General features: G+C 32.5%; 1 protein-coding gene across 1 annotated transcript in view; it reads left to right on the forward strand.

Moving 5' to 3' along the window:
• LIPI (lipase I) overlaps window positions 1-24,436 on the forward strand; it is a 52,688-nt gene that overhangs the window by 4,759 nt on the left and 23,493 nt on the right. Inside the window, exons 2-6 of the mRNA XM_032479853.1 lie at window positions 12,260-12,645; window positions 14,876-14,984; window positions 16,501-16,602; window positions 23,123-23,212; window positions 24,155-24,322. Of these exons, the coding sequence (XP_032335744.1) occupies window positions 12,334-12,645; window positions 14,876-14,984; window positions 16,501-16,602; window positions 23,123-23,212; window positions 24,155-24,322 (781 nt within the window). The 5' untranslated portion in view covers window positions 12,260-12,333. The remainder of the gene's footprint in view (window positions 1-12,259; window positions 12,646-14,875; window positions 14,985-16,500; window positions 16,603-23,122; window positions 23,213-24,154; window positions 24,323-24,436) is intronic.

The raw sequence follows: 24,436 nt of genomic DNA on the forward strand, positions 1-24,436 counted from the left end.
CAAACAGGGAGGAGCGAAAGGCCAGGAATATTCTACATTAAAACCTACCCGTCTGTGACAGTCCTGCCAAAGAGAAACTTTAATGAATTTCAGAATTTCTTTTTTTGGTTAATCTGAGTGCTTCTTTTACTTTTATCAGATTCCAAATGAGAGTATACATTTTTCTCTGTTTGATGTGCTGGGCAAGATCTGGTAAGAACTAATACTTTAAGTATTTATATTAAAAAATTGTGTTTAATATAATCAATATGGTCTGTATTCTGAGATAAAGAATGCTATGACACTATGGTATAAAAAATTACTATGATTATGGGTACCTACTATATCAAACATTATTATGAAGAAAGTTTGTATGTGTGTTTAGTAAATTGTATGTCCTGTATTTTATTTCACTTTCCAGATAATTAGTATCTAGAAAATCTTCTACAAGGAGTTGTAAATAGAGAACAAATACAAATATTCAAGACTAAAAAGCCAGAATAATTCAGTAATAGAGAAATTAATTCAGTATTTGAAATCATGCCTTAATAAACATCTTATTTCAATTTCATTTGTTCAAATAACCCTGCTTTTGAGGAAAGTTTTTACATAGGTAAATTGTCAATTGCAAAACAAACAATGTAAGCATATACTGCAACTTTCTTTTTCTTTTGTCCCGTTACGGTAAAGCAAAACAAAAATTAAAACAAATTTGTGATAATAAAGCTGAACTTTATTGTCCTGGTTTACTACTTTATGGTAATAAAGTAAGACTATTTGTTCTACTTTATGGCAATAAGAAAAGCAGGAACTTTAAAGTTCACAAGGAATAGTTTCCTGTAGAGATTTTGGAAAAGCAGGTCATTTTCTTTGGTTTAAATTTCTTTTAAAAATTACTGAATGCATACATACTCGAACAATCTTAAAAAATCAGCTAGAAATTCAAATTATTTCTTTTCAATTGGATATGTGAGCTAACAATGAATCCTGGAAATGCTTGAGTTTTCATTCAAATACAGTTGAAATGGTACTAATATACAATTTATCATTTAGAACTTACTCAGTTGGAATTCTCTTGATAGGCATTTTATGTTTCTGTAATGTAGTGGTACCTTAATTTGAAAATCAAAGAAATCTGAAGTCTAGGCCCCTAAATTTTGTGTCATATCATAGTTGACATCATTGTACATCATTTTAGTATAGTTTAGATTATATATAAACTTGTGTGGTAGACTTTCTTAGATTATTGTTTTGATTAGTAGTTAGAAAGTTGCCTACATTTTCAATTGGGAAAACTCAGATATAATTACTAAGTATGCTTCTGACATACTTAATTGACAAAAATAAAATATCAGACCTTTTAGATATTAATAACAGTAAATAGAAAATAAGAAAATTAAAGATCTGATGAGTCTTAAAAATCATCCTTAACTATACAAATTCGTATGCTTTCTCTCATTTTGCATGAATTCCTACCTGCCTAGGATATTTTATTGAAATTTCAGTAATTTATTTCATATAAGTATCTTTTATTTAGATTTTACATACTCCTCCTTCCCCCACTAGAGGTTCTGAAATGTACCTTTTGGGGGGCATATCTCACACTCCTCAATATAAAAATCATTGTGATTACATCTGCCTTTGAAAAGGAAAAACACTCTGAAAAACTGGGATTAATCAGATGGTTTCAAAATTTTTAAGTAGAATCAAATGGAAGTACAGAGATAGCTGAACAAACTACCGTATATAAAAGTATGTATCTATATGCATATATATTCAAATTATATGCATATGTGTTCTTAGTACACTTTCTGATTCATAGTAACAGCTTAAATGGTTGTTGTGGTTGTTACTATTATTATTTTAGCAAGTGTCCGCAAATATTTTTGTAAAGGGCCAGATATGAGATGGACGCACTACCTACTGAGCTAATGAGGCACCTTGTAAAGGGCCAGATACTACATATCTTAGGCTTTGAGGGCCGTACAGTCTCTGTTGCATCCATTCAACTCTGTTACCATATAGCATGAAAACAGCCACAGACAATTAATACACCAATGAGTGTATCTGTGTTCTAATTAAAATTTATTAATGGGCACTAAAATTTGAATTTGTTGTAATTTTTAGATGTCACAAAATACTATTATTCTTTTCATCCATTTGAAATGTAAAAACCATTTTTAGCTTGCTGGTCAGATTTAGCCCACAAGCCAGTTTGCCAACGCCTGTGCTCCCTCGAGTGGCCTATAGAAGAGATGTTAAGATAGATTAATTCATCTTTCTCATTTCGCAAGTGAAGAAAGTGAAATTCAGAAAAATGGAGTCATTTTTCTAAGATGATAGAACTTACAATATGTGATACAGGACACCTGGGAATGGTGTTTAAAAATGCAGATTCTTTTCCATAGGTTGGAGGTGAAACCCAAGATTCTAAAATTCTAATAACCCCCCAGGTGATGCCTATGGGTATATGTACCACACTTCGAGTAGTAAGAGTACAGAAATTTGTAGAACCTTACTTAGTAGGCTGTTTTTAGGGTAATGATCTTTCCCAAACCCATGGAATCGTGAGCCTTACTGCTTCAATAAATTCATCATTATTTTTTCCCTAAATTGTTTAAAAATCTTTCTGATCTAACTAGTAATTTATTTCTACTTATTTACTAACATCATATGCCCACAAGCAACTTTATAATTCATTGTACCAAAGTTATTTTAAAATAAGTGTAACATGAAAGAACATGGGATTTGCTATTGAAAGACCCAGAGTCTAGTCCTGGTGCCTTGTTATCCCACGCCAAGTCACTTAACCTCCCTGAACATCAGTTTCCTGAGTTTTAGATGGAAGTAAAAATTTTAATACCTTCTAACTGCATCGTGAAGCTCAAAGAAGATAGCGTAAATGAGCAATTTGGGCAATTATAAAGCAATACAATTTAGGTTATAATAATCCATTGTGTTTTCATCCATATGCACTTTCTCTGTAATTCTCTCTGATGGATTTCCAAGTGGAGGGCCGTATCTACCTGTGTACACTTATGGTAGACCTGTTCAGGACTACTTATATTGGAATCCTCTGGGTTATGCATTTAAAAATGCAGTTGTACAAACTAAAACAGGATCTCTGGGGATGGCTCGAGAAACTACTTTTTGAGCAAACTTTCCCAGTCATTTTTGACACCTATATTTAAAGCCATGCTTGGAAATTTCTGGTCTAAAGACTTATCAGTCACCTACTTTAGTTTGGTTGTGTAGTCAGCTTCATTTTCAGCAGCTTTCCAAACATTTTTACAGTTGAAAAGTTACTGATTGAGCATCTTGATTTCTTATGAAATGTTAAATAAATGTCTATTTTCTAAATGTGCTTTGATTGCTTCAGAATCAGAAAATTAAAGATACGGTATTGCTTTCTACCACCAGCCTTCAGGGATTTTAAAGTTTTGCCTACACTTTTGTGTCTCAGCTGGCTCTATGGCCATGCAAACTTCTGTCTTCAATTTAGTCCATCGTTTTGTATCTGGAATTCTGCTGGCCCCAGGTTTTCATTCTTCTTATTACATGTAATAAATAATTGAGCTGGGGAACTTCTGATAGAGTCTCATTTATGTTGCTCAACTGTTTACATAATAACTTGTGCCATAAAGAATCTCATACTTTTAAGATCTCACCCAGAAATATTCTGTTGCTTCTAGTTGTGTGACCTTTGATAGATCATTTAATCTCTTCATACATAAAATGAAAGGAAAGATAGCAAATGCAGAACACTATAGTGCCTGCATGGAGTGACTGGTAAATAACCATAAATCATCATTATTATTATTATCATTGATGTCACTGCTATTTCTGTTTTGTTTTCAGAAATGAAAGAGAAGGAAGGAGGTTTTCATGCAGGCTTTTGGGGATGAATGTGGGTTTCAGAGGATTATCAGGGGAAGAAGGGTTAAATCTTTCCAGGATGTGTTAGGATTGGTAACTTTTTATGACTGAGTTTTGAGGCCCCTCTGTTATTCACTTGGTCAGTGTTGAAAGTTGCAAGACAAAGTTGCCTCAGCAAGTGTGAACATATGGGTTTGAAGTCAAAGAGTATTAGAGTAACACAATCACAGGGACTGTTTTTTCAACTCCTTTTGTTTATATATAGAATTTTGCTCAGAGTCGCAAGAGATGTTTGAGAGAAGCTAGAGGCACCTGGGGCTCAGCTGTCCATGTCCAAGGTGCTGTCCACTCCTCTGGACTCTGTCCATTTTGATCTCCTTGTCCTCTTCTTCACAGACATCATAACTGTAATCGGAATATATTTCAGAGATAGAGCTGAACAACCTAGAATCATTATTCCTAACTTCATATGTCTTTCATATTTTTTAAAAAATTTACTGCTTTATAATTTGAAACCTAAGATTTTCAGAATTCTTTCTCAATGTATCGCTCTGTTGAGATTACTGCTAGAGTAATTATCTTTCTACACATTTGACAATGAAGTCCAATTTTGTGCTCCTGCTGTTGAATTTCTAATCACAGTGGAGTTATTTGGTCTAGCCCTGAGAACCTCAGTTTGTTAATTTCCAAACAGGCTTAAAAATCAGTATTTATCTTTCTGTTCTAAATATCTTTTTTTGCTGGTAACATTATTTGTTATTTTTTAATTAACTGAAGTCTATTTAAACCATTCTTTCCTCAATCTAAAACTAACAAATAAATATTTTAGATCTAGAACACTCAGAAATACTAAAATGTAGAAAAGAGAAAACCTACAGAAAAATATAGAGAAACAGAAAAAAAATCTACTCTTAATATTACTATTACCACAAACTACAATTAAGGTATCAGTTTATTTCCTACCAGTTCTATTACAATAAATACATGTGTATGTGCACAAATGTGTGTGTTTAGAGTGTACTATATATACTATATATTACAGCTAAAATTAGGACTATATGCATATACACATGGACTATATAGATTTCTTAATTGCTGTATCATCATGGATACCTCATAATTTATTTTTGTAGGCTTACATTGCCACATAGTTGATTCCTAAATAACTGCCTTTAAAAATCTTGTCACGTACATTGGTGTTAATGGTCATGGGTATGATGATAAAAATGATATGGCAATATAATTTTAATCCATCTTTATTAGATTTTAAGAAGACTGAGCACACTTTGTTATGCTTGTGAGCTGTTTTAATATTTAATTTTGTAAAATGTCTGTTCATATTCTCTACTTGGTGTTCAATTGGAATATGAACCCCTTTTCTATTTTATACTGAAAATATTTCCCTAAGCTTTTTCTCATTTGACTAGTTTATAGCATTTATGTACAGAACTCTTAAATTCATGTGCTGTGGAATCTATTGGTCTCATGCTTTATGGTTTCTTCCTTGGTTTTTATGCTAAAAAGCCATTCCTCAACCTGGGATCATGTACATATTAACTATATTCCTCTTCTAGTTCATATAATTATACTTTTACATGGAACGTTTTTTAAATATAACTAGAATCAAATAATTATCATAATCATTATTTAAAAATCTGTTACTTTTGACTACTCTGAACTGCCTTAGGTATCATGGATAATAGAGTGTATTTCTGGGTGTTCCCATTCTGTCTCATTAATCTGTCTATCACTTCTTGACTCAGTTCACAGGCCTCTTTTTACTCAACTTATAAATATAATTTAAATCATGCCCCCTTATTATCTTTAAAATTTCATTCATTATTCTTGTGCACTTTTCACCTTCCCCAAGACATCTCATCAATCAAGATACAAGACAGTTCTTGCATCAAAAAATTTGGATTATAGCAATTAGTACCCCCCCCCCCCACTTCTGGCTCCATACAACTCTGATCTGCTTTCTGACACTCTAGATTAGATACCCCTTTTCTAGAATTTCATATACATGGAATTCAACAATATATACTTTTTTTTTGTTTCTGGAGTCTTTTACTCAGTATGATGTTTTGAGATTCATCAAAGTTGTTGCGTGTGTAATCAGCTTATTCCCTTTTACATTTTCTTGATGACTAATGATGCTGAACATCTTTTTGAGCCTCATGATCATTAGACCATCTCTTGTGAAGTGTCTTCCAATTCTGTGAATTTTTAAATTGACTTTTCTTATTTTACATATATATGTAGTTAGACACACACGTACAACACACACACACACACACACACACACACACACACATATATGCTGGATACAGGTACTTTTTCAGATGTACGTTTTGTAAGACTGCATATTCACATTCTTAACCATGTCCTTTTAGGAGCAAACATCCTTCATTATGACAGTTTCCAATGTATCACTTTTATGTTTTATGCTTACTGTGTATTATCCAAAAAAATCTTTGCTCACTCAAGATTGCAAATATTTCCTCTCAATATTTCACACACATAGCCTGTAGCCTGCAAGAGAATGAAGCCAAATCAAAGCAAGCAGAGTTGAGAGAATGAAAGGGAGAAAGAATGGGTCTAAATTCTTTTACTCTAGAACTAGTGTAGCCGCATTACAACCAAGTCTAACTCTTCTAGGATCTCTACAAAATGTCCCTGATGTTCATTAAGGTTTTTCTACACTGGCTAGTCAGAACTTCAGTGTGACCTTTGGAATTGTTGCATTTACAACTCTTTGTAGAGTTTCACCCTAGGCTGGCATAGGTTTGTCTCCAGCAACAGATTCCAGGGGACCTCTCTGCAGAATTTGGGGCTCTGCCTCTGCATAGCTCCTTCCTTTATGACACTCTGTGATACAAATTCTAGTTGCTTCTGCTTCCTCCAACTTCAGTCTTTCTCCCCCACTCAGCAAAATCACCATTCTTTGTTGTACTCAACCTTCCTGCACTGAAGTCTGGAAACTGCCTCCAGACAGAAAGATATTAGGTGTAGGGTTCAAATCATGTTTCCCTTCCTCAGATATCATAGTCCTGTGCTTCTTGTTGTCCAATGTCTAAACTTTTTTTTTTCATATATTTTATCCAGTGTTCTCATTGTTTACAGAAGTAGAGCAAGTCTGGAATCAGATCTCCATAATAAAAGGAATTGGATTCTGTAAGGTTTTTGTTTGTTTTGTTTTAATTGTGGTAAAACGTATATTAAAAATTTCCATTTTAAACATTTTTAAGTGTACAGTTCAGTGGCATTAAGTACATTCATACTGTTGTGCAATCATCACCACCATCCATCTCCAGAACATTTTCATCTTTGCAAACTGAACGTCTAAACCCCTTAAATTCCCCGTTTTCTACTTCTTCCCAGAACTTGGCAACCACTGTTCAACTTTATGTCTCTATACATTTGACTTGTTTAGGTACCTCATATAAGTGGAATAATATAGCATTTGTATTTTTGTGACTGGTTTATTCCACTTAATATAGTGTTTTCAAAGTTCTTTCATATTGTAGCATGTGTAAGAATTTCCTTCCTTTTAAAGGCTGAATAATATTCCACCATATGTATATACCAGATTTTGTTCATCCATTCATCTTTTGATGGATATTTGGGTTCCTTCCACTTTTTGAGTAATTTAAAGGCTTTGAACATGTGTGTATAAGAATCTCTTTTTGTCTCTACTTTAATTTTTTGGGGGGTATATACTCAGAAGTGGGATTTCTGGAATATATGGTAATTCTACTTATAATTTTTTGAGGCCTCACCATACGATTTTTCATAGCAGTTGCACCATTTTACATCCCTATCAGCAATGCACAAGAGTCCCAATTTCTCCACATTCTTGCCAACAGTTGCCTTTTTTTTTTAATGGTAGCCATCCTAATGGATTTGAAGCATCTCATTTCTTCCTTTGTTTTCAGTTGATTTTTTTGTAATGACACATTTTGATTTCCTACTCTTTGTCTTTTGTGCATATCCTATAGATTATTTTGTTTGTGGTTATGATGGTAATTACATGTAACATCTAAAGTTATGACAATTTATCTTAAATTGATACTTCACTTCAATAAAGATAATAAAGGCTTCAATAAAAACTTAACTTTCATATGAAATACTCTACTCCTTTAAGCTCTGTTTCTCCCAATTTATGTTATTGATGACACAGTTATATCTTTATGTACTATATACTCACTAACACAGATTTATAATTTTATGCATTTGTCTTTTAAATCCTGTGGAAAATAAAATTAGAATTACAAATCAAAATTTCAATAATACTGGTTTTTATATTTGTTCATAATTCACCTTTACCAGAGAACTTTATATTTTCATAGGACTTCAAGTTATTGTCTAATGTCCTTTCATTTCAACTGGAAGGGTTCCCATTATTGTTTCATATAAAGCTGTCATAGTGTTAATGAAGTCCCTCAGCTTTTGTTTGTCTGGGGATGTTTTAATTTCTTTCATTTTTGAAGAACTGTTCTGCTAGATATAGGATTCTAGGTGGAGCATTTTCCTCTTTAACAATACTAAAATATATCATCTTTCTGTCTTCTGGCCTGCAAAATTTCTGCTGAGAAAAGCACTGATAATCTTATTGAGGATGCTTATAAGTTTTTGATGCATAGGATTTTATTTCTCTTTCTACTCCTAAAATCTACGAGAGTTGATTCAGTGTGATATTCTGTAAGAGCTTTACAATATACTAGTGTAACTTTTTGGTACCATTTAGAAAGGTTTGTTTGTTTTCTTAATGTGATATTAATATAACCAGTGAAGTTGATTATATGATATCAGAATAAAGCTAAACAAAATAAAATAAAAACCCACACCCCCAGTGGCATTTGATGTAATGCGGTTATGACTCACCTGTGTGGAGTCAGGTGGGAATTCCTTAGGCGCTGCTCTTCTTTGTTGGCTTCACTGGCATGTTTGGCTGTTGACTGGCTATCGATCAGCTGGGGAGACTAACACAACTTAGCTCTTTTACACCTGTTTTTCCTTTTCTAGCAGGCCAGACCTGGGATATTCTCATGGTGACAGCAGAAGTATGAGAGGCCCAGCCCTAAAGGGCAAGCCCAGTTCAGCATCTGATTGCACTACCTCTACCAAGGTCCTATTTTCCAGGGCATGCTGTAATATTTGTACCCACATCAAGCAAGTCACCCCACTTATGATGGGAGAATATCTCAAAGTTGCAAAGCAAATGGCATGGACTCAGGAAAGATGAATTGGAGCCATCACTGCAATCTAGTATATCAACCTAGTTTCCTTTCATTTTATTTATGTAGGATACACCTACCTTTCCAATTATTTAAAATTTCGCATGCACTTCTTTTAAGTATTTTATACCTAATTTTCTAATTTTTTTCTTATGAAATCTGACTTTTTTTGCTTTGTAATAGGCAGGACTTATACAGTTATGTAGCTGTTTATAGATCACAAATTTTTTTTCTCGTGTGTAATTTTACCATTTTGTTTTATACTTTCTACTTTCTATTTTTAGTTTTCAAATTTCTTTGTATCTTTTGGATATACATACACTGTTTGTTATACTTTTATATTTTTAGTGTGTAGAAAGTTATATGTATTGTTTTATATAGTAATGGTTAACAGTTAAGGTTTCAATATCTTTTAAAACCCATACTTATCTATTTATTAAAAAATGTTAGATTAACATCTTTTGAGTACCCCAATTAAGGAATTTTTGTACCACAGATTGCATTCATGTTTTACTCAGTTTTATAATATTTACACGTAAATTGGTGTCTAACTTGTTTCTATGATCACTTTCAATCTTTTTATGCTGTGAGTTTCTATGGCTCTTGTCTTCAGTAAATCTATCATTTAACAGGGATGATTTCAGGACCTGTACTTAGTCAGTTATGAGTGGTGTACTTTAGGAAGAATTTGAAATTATTAGGTCACAAACTTTTGCACTTATAATCTTCATTTATTACACTTTTATCTGTCTGATGCATTGTTTTGTAAATCTGGTCATCATAACTTCACTCTTTTATTTGTAACTTGAATTTTCTGCCTTGATATTTTTAGAATATTTTCTCTTTCATTGAAACCCAAGCTAGGTTCTAGGAGTTCTCTTGGTGAGCCTGATTAAATGATTTTCTCTAGATTGTGTTGAGCCTTTTTCAGTTGGTACACCCTGGTAGGCAGTTATTTCCTTAATTGTTTTAGCTGCTACCCTCTCTCTCTCTCCAATTCCTCCCCCACCTGCCAGGGGAATATTGATGATTTTTAATTTGAATCATTATTCCCTGTCTCAAATCTATGTTTACCTTTATAATTTAAATATCTTTCTTCCTTCTTTTCTTACTATAAGGTGAGATTTCCATGTTTTAGCATCTATAATGTGAATTTTTACTCGACATTTGCATTTTTACTTTTCCTGAATTAGAGTATCTTGTTATTCCCTTTTTAACCTAACCTATCTTTTTTTTTGCCTCAATAAATTTTCTCACAATGGTTTCCTGTTTTTGAGATGTGATTTTTCTTGCATTCTATTGAAGGTGACAAAGAGCTTTCTGCAATTACTTCTACATCTGGTAATGGACAATAGATGTTTCTTTTCATGGTTTTAGGTGATTTATTTTCCTTATTTTATCACAGGGAGGCTATTGTTTATTCCTCATTCCTCATTCCAGGGCCAGGTACAGTCTACCTTGGTTTAGAGTGGACTAGCAATTTGGATATATCCATTGCATTTGGACTTCTCAGAGTTTCAGCTGGTAGGAAGGTTGACAAGCACAATTTCCTACACAATTTGTACGATATAGTCAGCACTGATATTGCACTGAAGTTTAATTTATACCTCCTCTCCACTTCCTCATTTCTTAGTACTTAGAGCAAATTAAGTATCAAAGTTTTTCACTTGTCCAAATATCTCCTGGCTGTTAACATGGGAACTGAATGCAGGTCTTGCTGCTTTTTCACTGCCTTCTTTATCTTCTAAATAATTGTGACAATATCACATATATACTCTCCAAACAAGAATAATTGTAACTAATGCATATTACTATAGATTTCCCCAATATATATGTCATTTAAAATACATATTTACATATGTTAAAATATTTATTTAAATTTATCAAATATGCACATATGAAATTTACTTAAGTGCGCCATTATTTCTGGGCATTGCAATTGCTTCTGTTTCTCCAGTATAAAATAATGTATATTAGTTCTTTTAAATGTATTTTTGGACTATTTTCTTGGGACAGATTCTTAGAAGTGTAATTACTGGCATAAACTTTACTAATTCTTTTATGAATTTTTGATATATATTGACAAATTGTTTTTCCAAATCTTCTTACCAAGTTAAATTTCCAGAAGCAGTACGATCTTATGCTCTCATTAAAAAAAATATTTTTAGGCTATATACTTATTTTGCAAAAAAATTAACAATTCTTAAAACTATGAAAAGAAAAAAAAAAAAAAACAGCCATGTTTCCCTGCCTAGTAGTGACTATTGCCATTGATTTGGCCTAGTTGTTTCATTTTCTGCCCTACTTCCTTCCAGAATGTATGGATGGATAGATAGATATGTAGGTAGATGGATAGACAAATAGGATGCACACATTGATAAAATTCTGTATGATGATAATTAAAGTATTTTAAATTTTTGTGTGATTATGCATAACCCTATAATTAATGTCTTTACATTTAATACAAATTGTTTACTTCATTAATGTAAATCCTAGAAAGAAATCAAGACGAGTGAACATTTTTAAGATTATGTGTGTGTAGTATACACATACACATGTATAAAATTTCAAAAGGATGTATCAACTTATGCTATCAGCATCCATGTTATATGAACCTTTGCATTTACCCTTATAGATATTATGTATTAAAAGGATTTTTCCATTTTGCTTAATTTGATATGAAGAAATGATACATTTTTTGTTTTGATTTGTATTTATTTGATCACTAGTCAGGTAAAATATATTTTTTTCTAATACTTATCCATATCTAAACATTCTTCTGCAAAATTTCTATTAAAGTTCATCATCAATTTATGGACTTCTATTGATTGGTGTGTATAACAATTTCCTTATTAATAATATTAATTACATTAGTCATATGATTGCTATTTTGTACAAAAAATTAATTTTTACTTTTTAACCAACCACATTTATTTCTGTATTTCACTGTAAAATTTGAATATGTCTAGTTCAAAAAGTCTGTTTAAGTAATCAGTGAATTACTTTAAACATTGTAGTTGCTCAGTAAATTATGTTAAAGTGCTAATAAAATGAAATCCTCCTCACCCTCCAAGCTCAATTCTTTTCCTTGTAACAGCAACAGGAATTGAATCAAATACTATCCCAATACTCAGCTTGACTGATATATATATATTTTTTAATTTCAGAGAATAAAGGACCATGCCTTGAATTCTCTCAGCTAAGTGTAAAGGATTCCTTCAAAGATCTGTTTATTCCCAAAATGGAGGTAATTCTGATATTGTATACAAGGAACAACCCAAATTGTGCAGAGCCACTGTTTCAGCAGGACAACTCACTTAACGTTCATTTCAACACAAGCAAGAAAACAGTCTGGCTTATTCATGGATACAGACCAATGGGCTCCACTCCATCGTGGCTTCAGAAATTTGTAAGGATTTTGTTGAACCAAGACAATGTGAATATAATTATAGTAGACTGGAACCGAGGCGCTACAACTTTTCTTTACAATAGAGCAGTTAAAAATACCAGAAAAGTTGCTGTGAGTTTGAGTAGGTACATTCATAATCTTTTGGTAAGTTTGGAATTTTATGTATTAAATATGTTATACAATATACAGCATGTTATGTAATACTACAAAGTGGTAATAAGATAAAACTGTTTTCCCATAAACATTAAGAATTACTGCATTGATAAGCTAACATATGCAGCCATCATTTCTTTGTGTAAATGGATAATTGTATACCTAGACATGACCTGTCTTATTTTTTTAATTATCTTAAAGATTCAGTTATTTTTTTCTTAAAATATTTTAAGATTTTTTTTTAACTACCTATGCTGACTTCACAATAAGGTGGTAATTCTATGTGGATAGGGGAGATAAACTATATAAGCATTGGATTTTTAAGACATCTTTTCTAAGGCATGTCTAATATGCTTATAGTAAAGTGTACATTGGTAAAATTGAGGGAAAAACAACTGGAAAATAGCACACTTTTGCCAACCTTCAAGGCAGATCTATTTAGATTTGTCCAGCCTTTGGGTCTAGGGTTTGGAAGGGTCAAATAAATTCAGTACAGGTCTAGGTTATCTGTTGGTTTAATGATCTCTGTTTTCCTAAATCAATCCACATGGAGATCCATGTCTATTCTAGAGAGAGCTAGTGGTAATGGGCACTTGAGAGAAAGAAGGGTGGATATCTGATTTGGGGGCATTCTTGAGTCTTGATACCTGCCTTTGAGTTGGGTTGTGCTGAACTTCCAAGTCTCTGCCGAAATTGAGCAAGCATCACAGATCCAGGAAGCAGTTGCATGCTGTGGTTAGGAGTCAGAATGGAAGGGTTCAAAGACCAAATCTATCCCTTATCTGTGTGACTTGGAGCAATTGCTTAACCTTTCTGCCTCATTTCCTTGTCTTTCCTTTTGTTATCCTATGCGATAACAAAACTTTATATCGATATCTTAGCTAAGTATTAAATGAAATTAATTCTTCATCAGTATTTGGCATATAATAACCATTGAATATAATCAGGTGTCATTATTTTTACATCTCCAAATTTGGACAAACCCCAAGCATCCCTCTGGAGAGACAGGAAGTATTTGATTCACCTGTTCTGATAGTCTTTAAATTACATAATTGATTTTTCCTTTTAGTAGTGGTCTTTTCTCTAACTCATAAATATGTAACTCAAAGTGTGGAAAATGTGAATGTTAAATAGAGAGATTTAGGAAAATTTGTAGTATGAGATAAATTTCTAACTTTGATTTTGCTTGCAAAGGCTTCATATTAGGGAGAAGGGATAAAAAGACCAGTAGTATTAAAGTTGAGAGCAATACTCCCTCAGGCTTCTGGGCGTTGGTCTTAGAAATTTGAAGAAAATTATCACCCTGTGCCTGGAAAACCAGGATCTAGTTTCTCATTAGAGTAAATGCTCCACATTTTACCATAAGCCATCAGAAATTTCACTGTGTAGGCTGGAGCTGCTTCCTGAAAGTGTGGTAGAACAGATTCTCCTTCATTTAAGCTCCTGATGCCCCCCACCCCCTAACCCTGGGCTGAGACTCTAAGAGGTGTTCAAAAGTTGGGCTTGGAAGATCAGGTTCCATGACTCTCCAGTTTATGATCTGGGGAAATCACTTAAAATTCCCGAGTCTTATATTATCATCTCTGAAGTGAGGCTGACTATTCACACTGTTCAGTCTCCCTAAAGTCTTTGACACAGTCTACAGATAAAACAGAGAGGTAGATTAATATATACTTTGAAGTTAAATAGACCTGGACTTTAAGTCCATCTTTTCCCCTTATAGTAATAAGTATATGGGGCTTTCAAAACTCATTATCAAACCATATTTATTCAGCATTTAATGGGTATCAGAGAAAGTTTTTGGCAATAGGATAACAATAAATAACTCATAGGACTATTAAGAATATTACATATGAGATTTATAAAGCACTTATCAATGTAGCTAGCACAAAGTACCCCAAAATGTTTAATTATTGTTATTATTATAAAATGCTTTATTAATTGTGTTACTTTGCATATGCTATTCTAGATAAAAATGAAGTTTTTTTAAATGATTTTTAAATAAAAATTTAATACTATTAAAATGTGTAGAGAAAAAACAGATATTTTATGGAAAATGTTGAATAAAGATATAGTTGTTTTAAAATTATAAAATTCCGTTCCTTGTCTCTCAGGAGTGGATTAAAACAGAAAAAATAATGAATTTTAGAATATTGATGCAACAAGGCATAATTTGTGATTTTCTGAAATGAAAATTGTAACACTGCATTTTGAATTACAGAAGCATGGAGCTACTCTTGATAGTTTTCACTTCATAGGTGTGAGCTTAGGGGCTCATATTAGTGGATTTGTTGGAAAGACATTTCAAGGTCAAATTGGAAGAATAACAGGTAAAATATTTTTGACACATTAATATTTTAAGCATCAGAAGTTATTTTATTTAAAATTTAACAGGAATAATATTTTAGGAATGGAAATGATGCACAAATTTTTTTTCTATATTAAATTCAAATGCTGGTCTTTGTTTTAGTCAGACTCTAAAGTCTTATTTAGTTCTTAACTGAACTTATATATATACATATATATATATATATATTCCATTTCAAACTCTTTTTCATATAGTTTATTACAAGCTATTGAATATAGTTCCCTGTGAATATAGTGTACAGTAGGACCTTGTTGTTTATCTATTTTATATGTAGTAGTTAGTGTCTGCAAATCCCGAACTCCCAATGTATGCCCTCCCACCCCCTTCTCTGGCTTTTTAAACCCTGATGACTGCTTGGCATGTGGACATACTCACACTAGAGTAATATGGAGTAAGTACACCTTAAAATAAGGTAGGATTACCAGGAGTTCCAACTGAACTAGTTATGGTTGTTGAAAGAGAATGGGCTTGGATGCTGGAGACCTTGTATAAATCCTGGCTTAGGTGTTACTACTGGCTGTTATTGTCATATATTATACAAATAGCTGAATCACTTTGCTGTGCTGTACACCAGAAACTAACACAACATTGTAAATTGAATATACTTCAATTAAAAAAAATAAAATAAAAGGCTAGCAAATGTGGTGGTTCCACATCAGAGCAATTTATAGAGAAAAGAGAAGTTTCTGCCTCAGTCAGTCAAGTGGGCCAAATAAAGTAGGGATAACAGAAGGGCCTGACATGAGCAATATTATATTTTACTTTTTAAAATATCTTTTAAGATGATTGTTTTCCTATTGCATAGATGTTCTCAAGGCATTGCATTTTATCTCCTCACCTTTTTGACACTCTCCAATAGGTCATGAATCTAGAATTTGTATTTAGAATTTCAAATACAGTAGAAATACTATCTGTATTCTGTGAAACTTTTAACATATTTTTCCTTTCTGATGTGTGTGTGTGGAAAATTTTTGTGAGAAATAAATAAGATAATAATAACAACTATGTTTTGTCCCACAGCGCAAATTGCATTTTACACTTAAAATCATTTTAGACCTGTAGGTAGATTCAGGATAAGCTAGTACTTCATAAGGTTCAAGACAGAACCAGGATGGTATTTATTATTTTTCCCACTCAGGAGTAGTAGTTGTTATTTTTTATTAAATATAAAGTTACTATCAATATATTCCTAATTACTTTTAAAATAAAAATGTAAAAAAAACTCCATAATATTTTGTTGTGGTATCTAACACTATACTGTTAATAAACTCTGAAGATTGGTTAAAAATATTCAAATAAAGAAGGCACTTGCTATTCATCTAATTTCATTTATCTTTAGATTTGTTTTTCGAAGGCTTTACGCTAAAACTGTCTAGGCTTGTTACGTTTATAATGTGATGATAATGCAGGCATATGATCTCATGAACATTGCAGTATGACTTGATCAATAGATTAATAGTTTCTTTCTTGAATTTCAGGTCTTGACCCAGCTGGGCCACAATTCTCTGGAAAACCATCAAATGGCAGATTAGATTACACTGATGCAAATTTTGTGGATGTCATCCATACTGATACCAATGGTAACAATGCAGGATTTATTGCTTAACTATTTGAAAATGGAAAAGGAGATGTAGATGCTTGGGAAGAGGAGAATGCAAGAGAAAAGAGTAGCGGATGAAGTGATGATAAGCCTGTAAATTATATGGTTGTCTTTCCCACAAGCAACATTTCTTGGAGTTAGTGCTCTTTTTCTGAAATCTAAATTCACCTACACCTTATAGAGAGTCGATGCCTAAAATTTCATAGTTCTGATATGACCTCAAATTTTCAAGTCTTCTTTATGTCTAGACATTTATATCAGCTTAACATTCCCACACGCAGCACACCTACTGCCCAATTACTCTGCAGTTCTTTGAACTCTTTTTTCTGAAATTCTGCCATAGACTTTTGAATTAGCTCTTCACACTTTTTATTATTTTTGTTTGCATTTTTGACTTTTCCTAATAAACTGTTTGGATTGTCTTATACTCTTAATATCTTTTGATGACTCAGTCTATTAGATCTAACTTGCTACTAGATGCCACATGGTTGGCACCTTTATATCTAGTGACATGCCTTCAAATTACATAAAGCAAAATTAACATTATCGTATTACAGAAAAAGTAGGAACTGCACAATCATAGTAGCAGATTTGAATTAGCAAAATTGATCTAATAGACATTTATAAAACATTATACCCCAAAACTGGAGAATTTACATTCTTCTAAAGCACACATGGATATTTTAGAGAACTTAATTAGATAACTAATAAGGAAAGAATAAATAATAATGAAAATATAAAATATTTTAAGTTCAACAGTATTAAAGTTACTACATATTAAAATTTGTTGGAGTCAGCAAAACCCATGACGAGAAGTAAATGTCCTGTTTTTAATACAGATGTTTAAAAGGCTGAAAATCAGTAATCTAAGCATGTTATCTTGAGATATTAAGAATTAAAGGTAAAATACACCCATAGCTATTGAGAAAGAAGCTATTAATAATCATACAAAAATAATGGAATAAAATATGAATTAGAAGTGATTAAAAAAGCGAAATATTTGCACTTTAAAACCACCTTAATTAATCATTTAAAATGTATATGTCATTTACCTTCCTTTGAAAAAAGTGAAAGGAACATAGAATGATTGAACGTTGTATTTCACCATCCAGATAAATAAACCCTTGGAGAGGAAATACAGAAAGAACAAGGAGAGAAAACGTAACTAATACCAATAATAATAAAGGAGATAGTGTTACAGATAATACAGGTATTAAAATAATCATAAAACAATATAATGAACAACATTATGAAAGTATGAAAACATATAGTATATGAAATAGAAAAATTCTAGTGAAAAAGCAAAAGTATTTACAAAACTGACAAATGAAAAGAGAAAATTTGAATAGTTTTGTAATTATTGATGAAATAGAAACTGTACTTTAAAGCCTTCCACAAAGTAAATTCTTGTTCTCTACCAAATAATTAAGTGATAAGACAATTCTCACATGAACACTTTCAGAGAATTAAAAAAAACAAGCAAAAGGAAATTGTTTACAACTTTTTTAGAAAGCCATCATAAACTTAATGTCAAAAGTTGAGAAAGACATTGCAGAAAAGACAGTTTGCTAGACATTCTCTGTTATAATCATGGAAGCAAAAATTCTGCATGAAATGTCGTATTAGTAAAACCAATTCAACATAAAATGGACAATGAAACACCCAATTTGGAATTATTATTAAAATGTATATTTAATTTAACATTCAAAATCAGTTTCTTAATTCATTTTAGCAAAAAAATAAGGAAGACAATTCACTTAATTTCAATCAAATGCAGAAAAAGCTTTTGGGAAAATGTATATATGGCAAAAACTTTGGTACATTGGAAACAGAAAGAAAATTCCACAATCTGATAAAATATTTCTATTCAAAAATCAATAGAAAATGTTACTTCAGTGATGGAATTTGGAAGACTTTCTTTCTGACATTGGGAACTGGATAAGAATGTTTATCCTTGTCATTCTAAGGCAACATTTTACTGAATGTCTTAATGCAGTAAGGGAAGAAAAGTATTAAAGGGTAGAAGCATATAAAATATCATTTTCAGGTGATATGTTTGCATACATTGATAACCCCAAAGAATTTCCAGATAATTGACTAGAATTCACAGGAAATTTCAGGAAGATTGCTGGATATGTTGCATATGCAAAATTCAATTCTTTCTAAAAACCTGCAGTAAGAGCAAATAAAATTCTAGAATTATACCATTTTAATAACATAAAGTATAATAAACCTAGAAATAACTCTTAGCAAAATTGTGCAAGAGCTTTATGCAGAAAATCACAAAAAACTGCAGGATATAATTAGAGCAGACCAAAATAAAATGGAAATAAACCATATATGTGAATCCAAGTACTGTACAGGTCAGTTCTTTCCAAGTTGACTTACTGATTCAATGCAATCTTTGTCAAAAGCCAATCTTTTTAAAAGAAGCTCACAAACTAATTATAAAATTAATATCGACATGCAAAGGGCCAAGTATTGTCAAAGTATTCTTGAAGAAGAAAAAAGTGCAAAGACATGTTCTTCCAGATATCAAGCCTATTAAAAGAGTAGTAATGAAGACAGTGTCACATTAGTGTAAGGGTAGACAAAAAAAGCCAGTGAAACAAAATACAGAGTCATGAAATGTACTAGAATTATGATGATTTTGGAATTGTTGGACAGTGTGAAAATGATTCTAATTTTTTTCTGGGTTTCTTATTTTCTATTGAATAACAATTGATTTACAATATTGTATTAGTTTCAAGTGTACTGCATAGTGTTTCAGTTTTCCTTTTTTTTTACAAATTTACATCATATGTTATTGTCAGATATTGGGTATAATTCCCTGTGCTATACAGTAAACTTTTGTTGCTTATCTATATTATGTATAGTAGTTTGTATCTATTATTTCCATACCCCTTATTTGTTCCTCTCTCCATCTCCTCCCCTTTGGTTACCATAAGTTTGTTTTCTATGTCTGTGAGTCTGTTTCTGTTTTGTATATACATTCAATTACATTACTTTTTTTAGATTCCACATATAAGTGATATCATGTAGTATTTGTTTTTCTCTGACTTATTTTCCTAAGCATAATATTCTCTAGGTCCATCCATGTTGCTGCAAATAGCAATATTTCATATATATTACTGTGTGTGTGTATATATATATATATATAGAGAGAGAGAGAGAGTGTGTGTGTATCTATCTATCTATCTATCTATCTATCTATCTATCTATCTATCTATCTGTATCTATTGGCACTTGGGTTGCTTCAGTGTCATGGCTACTGTACATAGCGCTGCTGTGAATATTGGGGTGCACGTATCTTTTCAAATTAGTGTTTTCATTTTTTCCAGATATATACTCAGGAGTGGAATTGCTGGATCATATGGTAATTCTATTTTTAGTTTTTTAAGGAACCTCTTTACTGTTTTCCATAGTGGCTGCACAAATTTACATTCCCACCAACAGTGTTACAGGGGTTCCCTTTTCTTCACATCCTCTCCAACATTTGTTATTTGTAGAATTTTTGATAAATAGTTCTATGTTAGTCAGTTGAAAACTCAAATTGAAATAAAAAAGGTCTTAACCCCCATAAAACACAAAAATTCTTTTCTTATGGTGTGTATAAATGTGAAAGGAGAAACAATAAATATGTTATGAGCTTTTTATTTTAAAGTCTTTATAACATAATATTTTTCTGTAGTGTGCATGAAAATCCCTAACCCAAATTGAAAGATTAAAATATCTGATTATATTAAAAATGAAAACTTCATTAAAGAACATTTTAAGGAAGCTAACAGAAGCCAAAATAGGAGAAGAGATAAGAAACCACTATACATCAATAGTAAAGGGAAATGTCTATTTAATTAAAAAAAGTCAAGACTTGAACAGACATTTTACAAAAAGGAAATTCCACACAGGCAATGAAAAGTTCTCAAAAGCTTCTGCAAGCAGAAACATGTCAATTAAAACTCCAGTGAAATACCTCATGCCTCCCAGAATGACTAAAATTAGAAAGCCTCGTGAGACTATTTATTGGAGACGATGGAGAATAACAGAAATACTCATGTCATTGGTAGGGGTGTAGATTGGTACAACCTCTTTGGCAAGTTATTTAGCATTATTTATTAAAATTGAAAATACTAATATTCTACAACACAGCAATTCCACTCCTAGGTGTGTGTTTTAAGAATGTTCACAGTATTAATATATATTAACCCCAAATTTGAAACAACATATGTCCACCAACAGGAGAATCGATAAGTAAGTTGTGGTACCTTCATTCAATGAAGTACCATATAACAATGAATGATTACATGAATGACTACATTTACACTTGACCATGTGGTTTAATATCACAAATATCCTAATAATCAAAAGAAGTCAGATACAAAGGTATGCATGAAATATGAGTCAATTTCTATATATTTCCAAAATGGGCTAATCTAAAATATATTGTTTTGGGAGGCATCCTTAGAAGGTAAAGACAAACAATAGCAAAAAAACAAAACAAAACAAAAAATTAAAAGATAGTTCTTATTTTTATAGGGAAGAAGGAAGCTGGTGGTTGGGTAAGGCACAGCAGGAGTTTCCAGGTGCTATTTCTTGACATGGGTGTGGTAGCTAAGTGGCTATTTGCTTTAGAATTATTAATTAATCTTTAGTTTTATGTTCTTTCTGCATGTATGTGTTATATTTTACAATAAAAAGAAAATTAAAAAGCTGTATCTGCTCTCCCCACCCTTTCTGAAACCAAGAGAATGAATGACCTAAGCAGATCAAGCTGCCCTGCCCCTTCCATCTGATAAAAGGGAAATGACATGCCTGAATCAAGGGCTGCTTGTAAGTTAATAAATATCTTTTGCGTTTTCCTAATTCCTGAGCAGTCTTCTTGGTTTGATTATACTTCAGAGGTAAATGGAAGAAAATGATGGCCCCAAACCTTAAACCTCCTAGGCTTCGAACTCCATGTTGAGTTCAGCTATGAGGAAATTTAAAGATCTTCAAAATTATTGGACTTTAAAAAATTATATTTAGGAGACTGTCCTTCCTTCCTAAAATTCTACAAGCTAAATTGATGATGGAATGTGAAGAGGAATTGGTTAGCATACCCTCACCACTGTCACAACTAAGTCATATATTTGCCACACTGGATTCCAGAAAGTTCTAATGAAGTCATCTAAGTTGTCCTGTCTTTCCGTATATGATGAATCCCCTCCCCTCTAATGCACATGCCCAGAGTTCTCATGCCCTGCTAACACCTCACTAGCTGTCGTCTTGCTCTTATATATACTAGGAATAAATCGAGTCGCTGCATTGTAACCCATACTGTCAGATGCAAGTATTTATCTTTGTTGTGTAAATCAATTGCTGATGTCTCTCAAGAGTTCATTATGTTGTAGGCAATTTTTTGTACCCCAAGCCAAAGGGCTGCAATTTTACTTGGCAGCAAGATTTTATATCTAATCACAGTCCTGAGTATTCTAATCCTGCTATCCTTTTATTCCTATGGCTTCCCTGGGTTATAGACCTCATAGTGATAATGCACTCAGAATTTGCCCCTTCCCCAGGGTCTCAAGGCTCTGCAGAAACAGTCGGCCCTCTGTATCTGTGGCTGCGGAACTCATGGGTACAGTGGGATGACTATGCTGTACCATTTTATATAAGGGACTTGAGTATCCTCGGATTTTGGTGTCCATGTCATGGTAGGGGGAGTGTTGGGGGGGTGGCCTGGAACCAATACCAGGGGATACCAATGGATGAATGTATATAGAACCTCTTAAATCAGCTACATGTTTCATGTCACTCTGGTCCAACTTGTTTCAGCTGAAGCATCATCTTTCAATTTTTCTAATCTAGCACCAAGTCCTACACATTTTTATCCAGGATAAGAGCAAATCAACACATTTACTTAAAGGGTTCTAAACGACTTGCCTTCATTTTCTCCAATGCTCCTTCTCACACATTACACTCCAGCTAACCTTCCGCTTGGCTCACTGCCTCACTCACATCCCTCCTGTCTTCACCCAATTCTCCCCTCCTCAGTGGGCAATTCCCCAGCCAAACTATTTAAAAGTGCAACCTAGAGCCCTTCCTAGGCATTCACTGTCCCTTATTCTACTTAATTTTTCTCTACAGCACTTACTATCTGACATATTATATTTTTACTTGTTTATTATGTCTTTCTTCCTCTAGAATGTAATTTCCACTACAATAAGGGCTTTTGCTCTATTTTTCTTCTTTTTCACTTACATAGTCACAGCACAAAGAACTGTCCTGGGCCCATAATACACTGGTCACAGGTAAAGGTGTAAAATTAATAAAACATGATTTGCATAAGGAGTTAATTTGAGGAATCAATACCAGAAGAACTCATATTTTCAAAAAAGCATTTATTTTCAATTCAAATTTTAAGAGTCACTTCAATTGATTTTATAGGAGACTTTGTTTTATGTAAGTGATGCTTACCTGATTATATTTACTTTGTGATTCTTGGGTGCTTTTCTTTTCAGGTTTAGGCATTAAAGAACCCTTGGGACATATAGATTTTTTTCCAAATGGAGGAAAAAGGCAACCTGGCTGTCCTAAATCCATTTTTTCAGGTATAACAATAGCATTTTAGAATAAATTGCATATGATTCAAAATAATGAAAGCAAATCAATTTATTTTTCCCCTCTTAACCTGTGGAGAAGATTTTGATCATCATTGCCCATGATTCAAGAGAGCTATTGGTGGAAAATGGTTTAATTTGATCTTTCTTAGTTCATAAAGGTTACCGGTAGATATCCCATTTGGTTATGGGTGAAACTTATTACATTATAGTTTCAGCAGTTTTAGTTTGTTTTAAACATTAGGAGAAGTTATAAGTCAATATAGCATATACCATACAGCACAAGTTTGGTTTCAGGATTTAATCTTTACCATTACCATAGTATTGTACAAACACAGATTTATGAACTCTTTCACTTGGTTACTTTGTACATAAACAGCTGTGCAACTGCCCCAGGCGTGGAATTTGGCTCCCTTTCCCATAGCGAGAAATGTTCTGAGGTCTACAGTCAACCAGTCAAATAATACATCATTAAAGGCCACTGCAACTAGAGGTTTGGTCCAAGGGACAAGTATATGAGAAATTCTGAAAGGAAAGAGACACAATAAAGTTTTAATATCACCTGGTTTCATAGTAATCTCTGACACTGAGTAGAAATGTTAGGGGTGGGGGTTAGAAGGGAGAGATGTGTACAGTAGTTATTAACTATGGTAGCACTGTGTGTGTCAAATTTGTTGGAATATTGAAATTAAACATTTTTGCTGCGTTAATGATTACTTTAGAAAAATTTCTTATACATCTCACGTAAAAGGCATAGTATATTTAAGTTTTCAGTGGTACCATTTGTTTAGTTGCCTGAGATAAAACCGCATTATAGTCAACACTTTGATATTCATAAAGTGCACAGCTTTAGGTAAAATTTAATCTTTTATTTTTTTCTAATTTACTTGAAGTTGGCCTAATACATCTATTGCTTGATTTTTAACACTTAAGGACTTGAATTTATTAAATGTGACCACCAGAGAGCAGTTTACTTGTTCATGGCAGCTTTGGAAACAGGCTGCAATTTTATTTCATTTCCTTGTTATTCATACAAACATTACAAGACTGGTTTGTGCGTGGATTGTGACAACTTTAAGGAAAAATCATGTCCTAAACTAGGTAAGAGAGATTGTTATAATTACTAAATTCTTTATGGAAAATGAATAAAATAAGTGTGTTAGTATTTTCTGCTGGGAGCTTTCATATTTTCTTGTGAATATATTAATATTTTAT

The sequence above is a fragment of the Camelus ferus genome, chromosome 1 (genome assembly GCF_009834535.1).
Source record: "Camelus ferus isolate YT-003-E chromosome 1, BCGSAC_Cfer_1.0, whole genome shotgun sequence".
NCBI lineage: Eukaryota > Metazoa > Chordata > Mammalia > Artiodactyla > Camelidae > Camelus > Camelus ferus.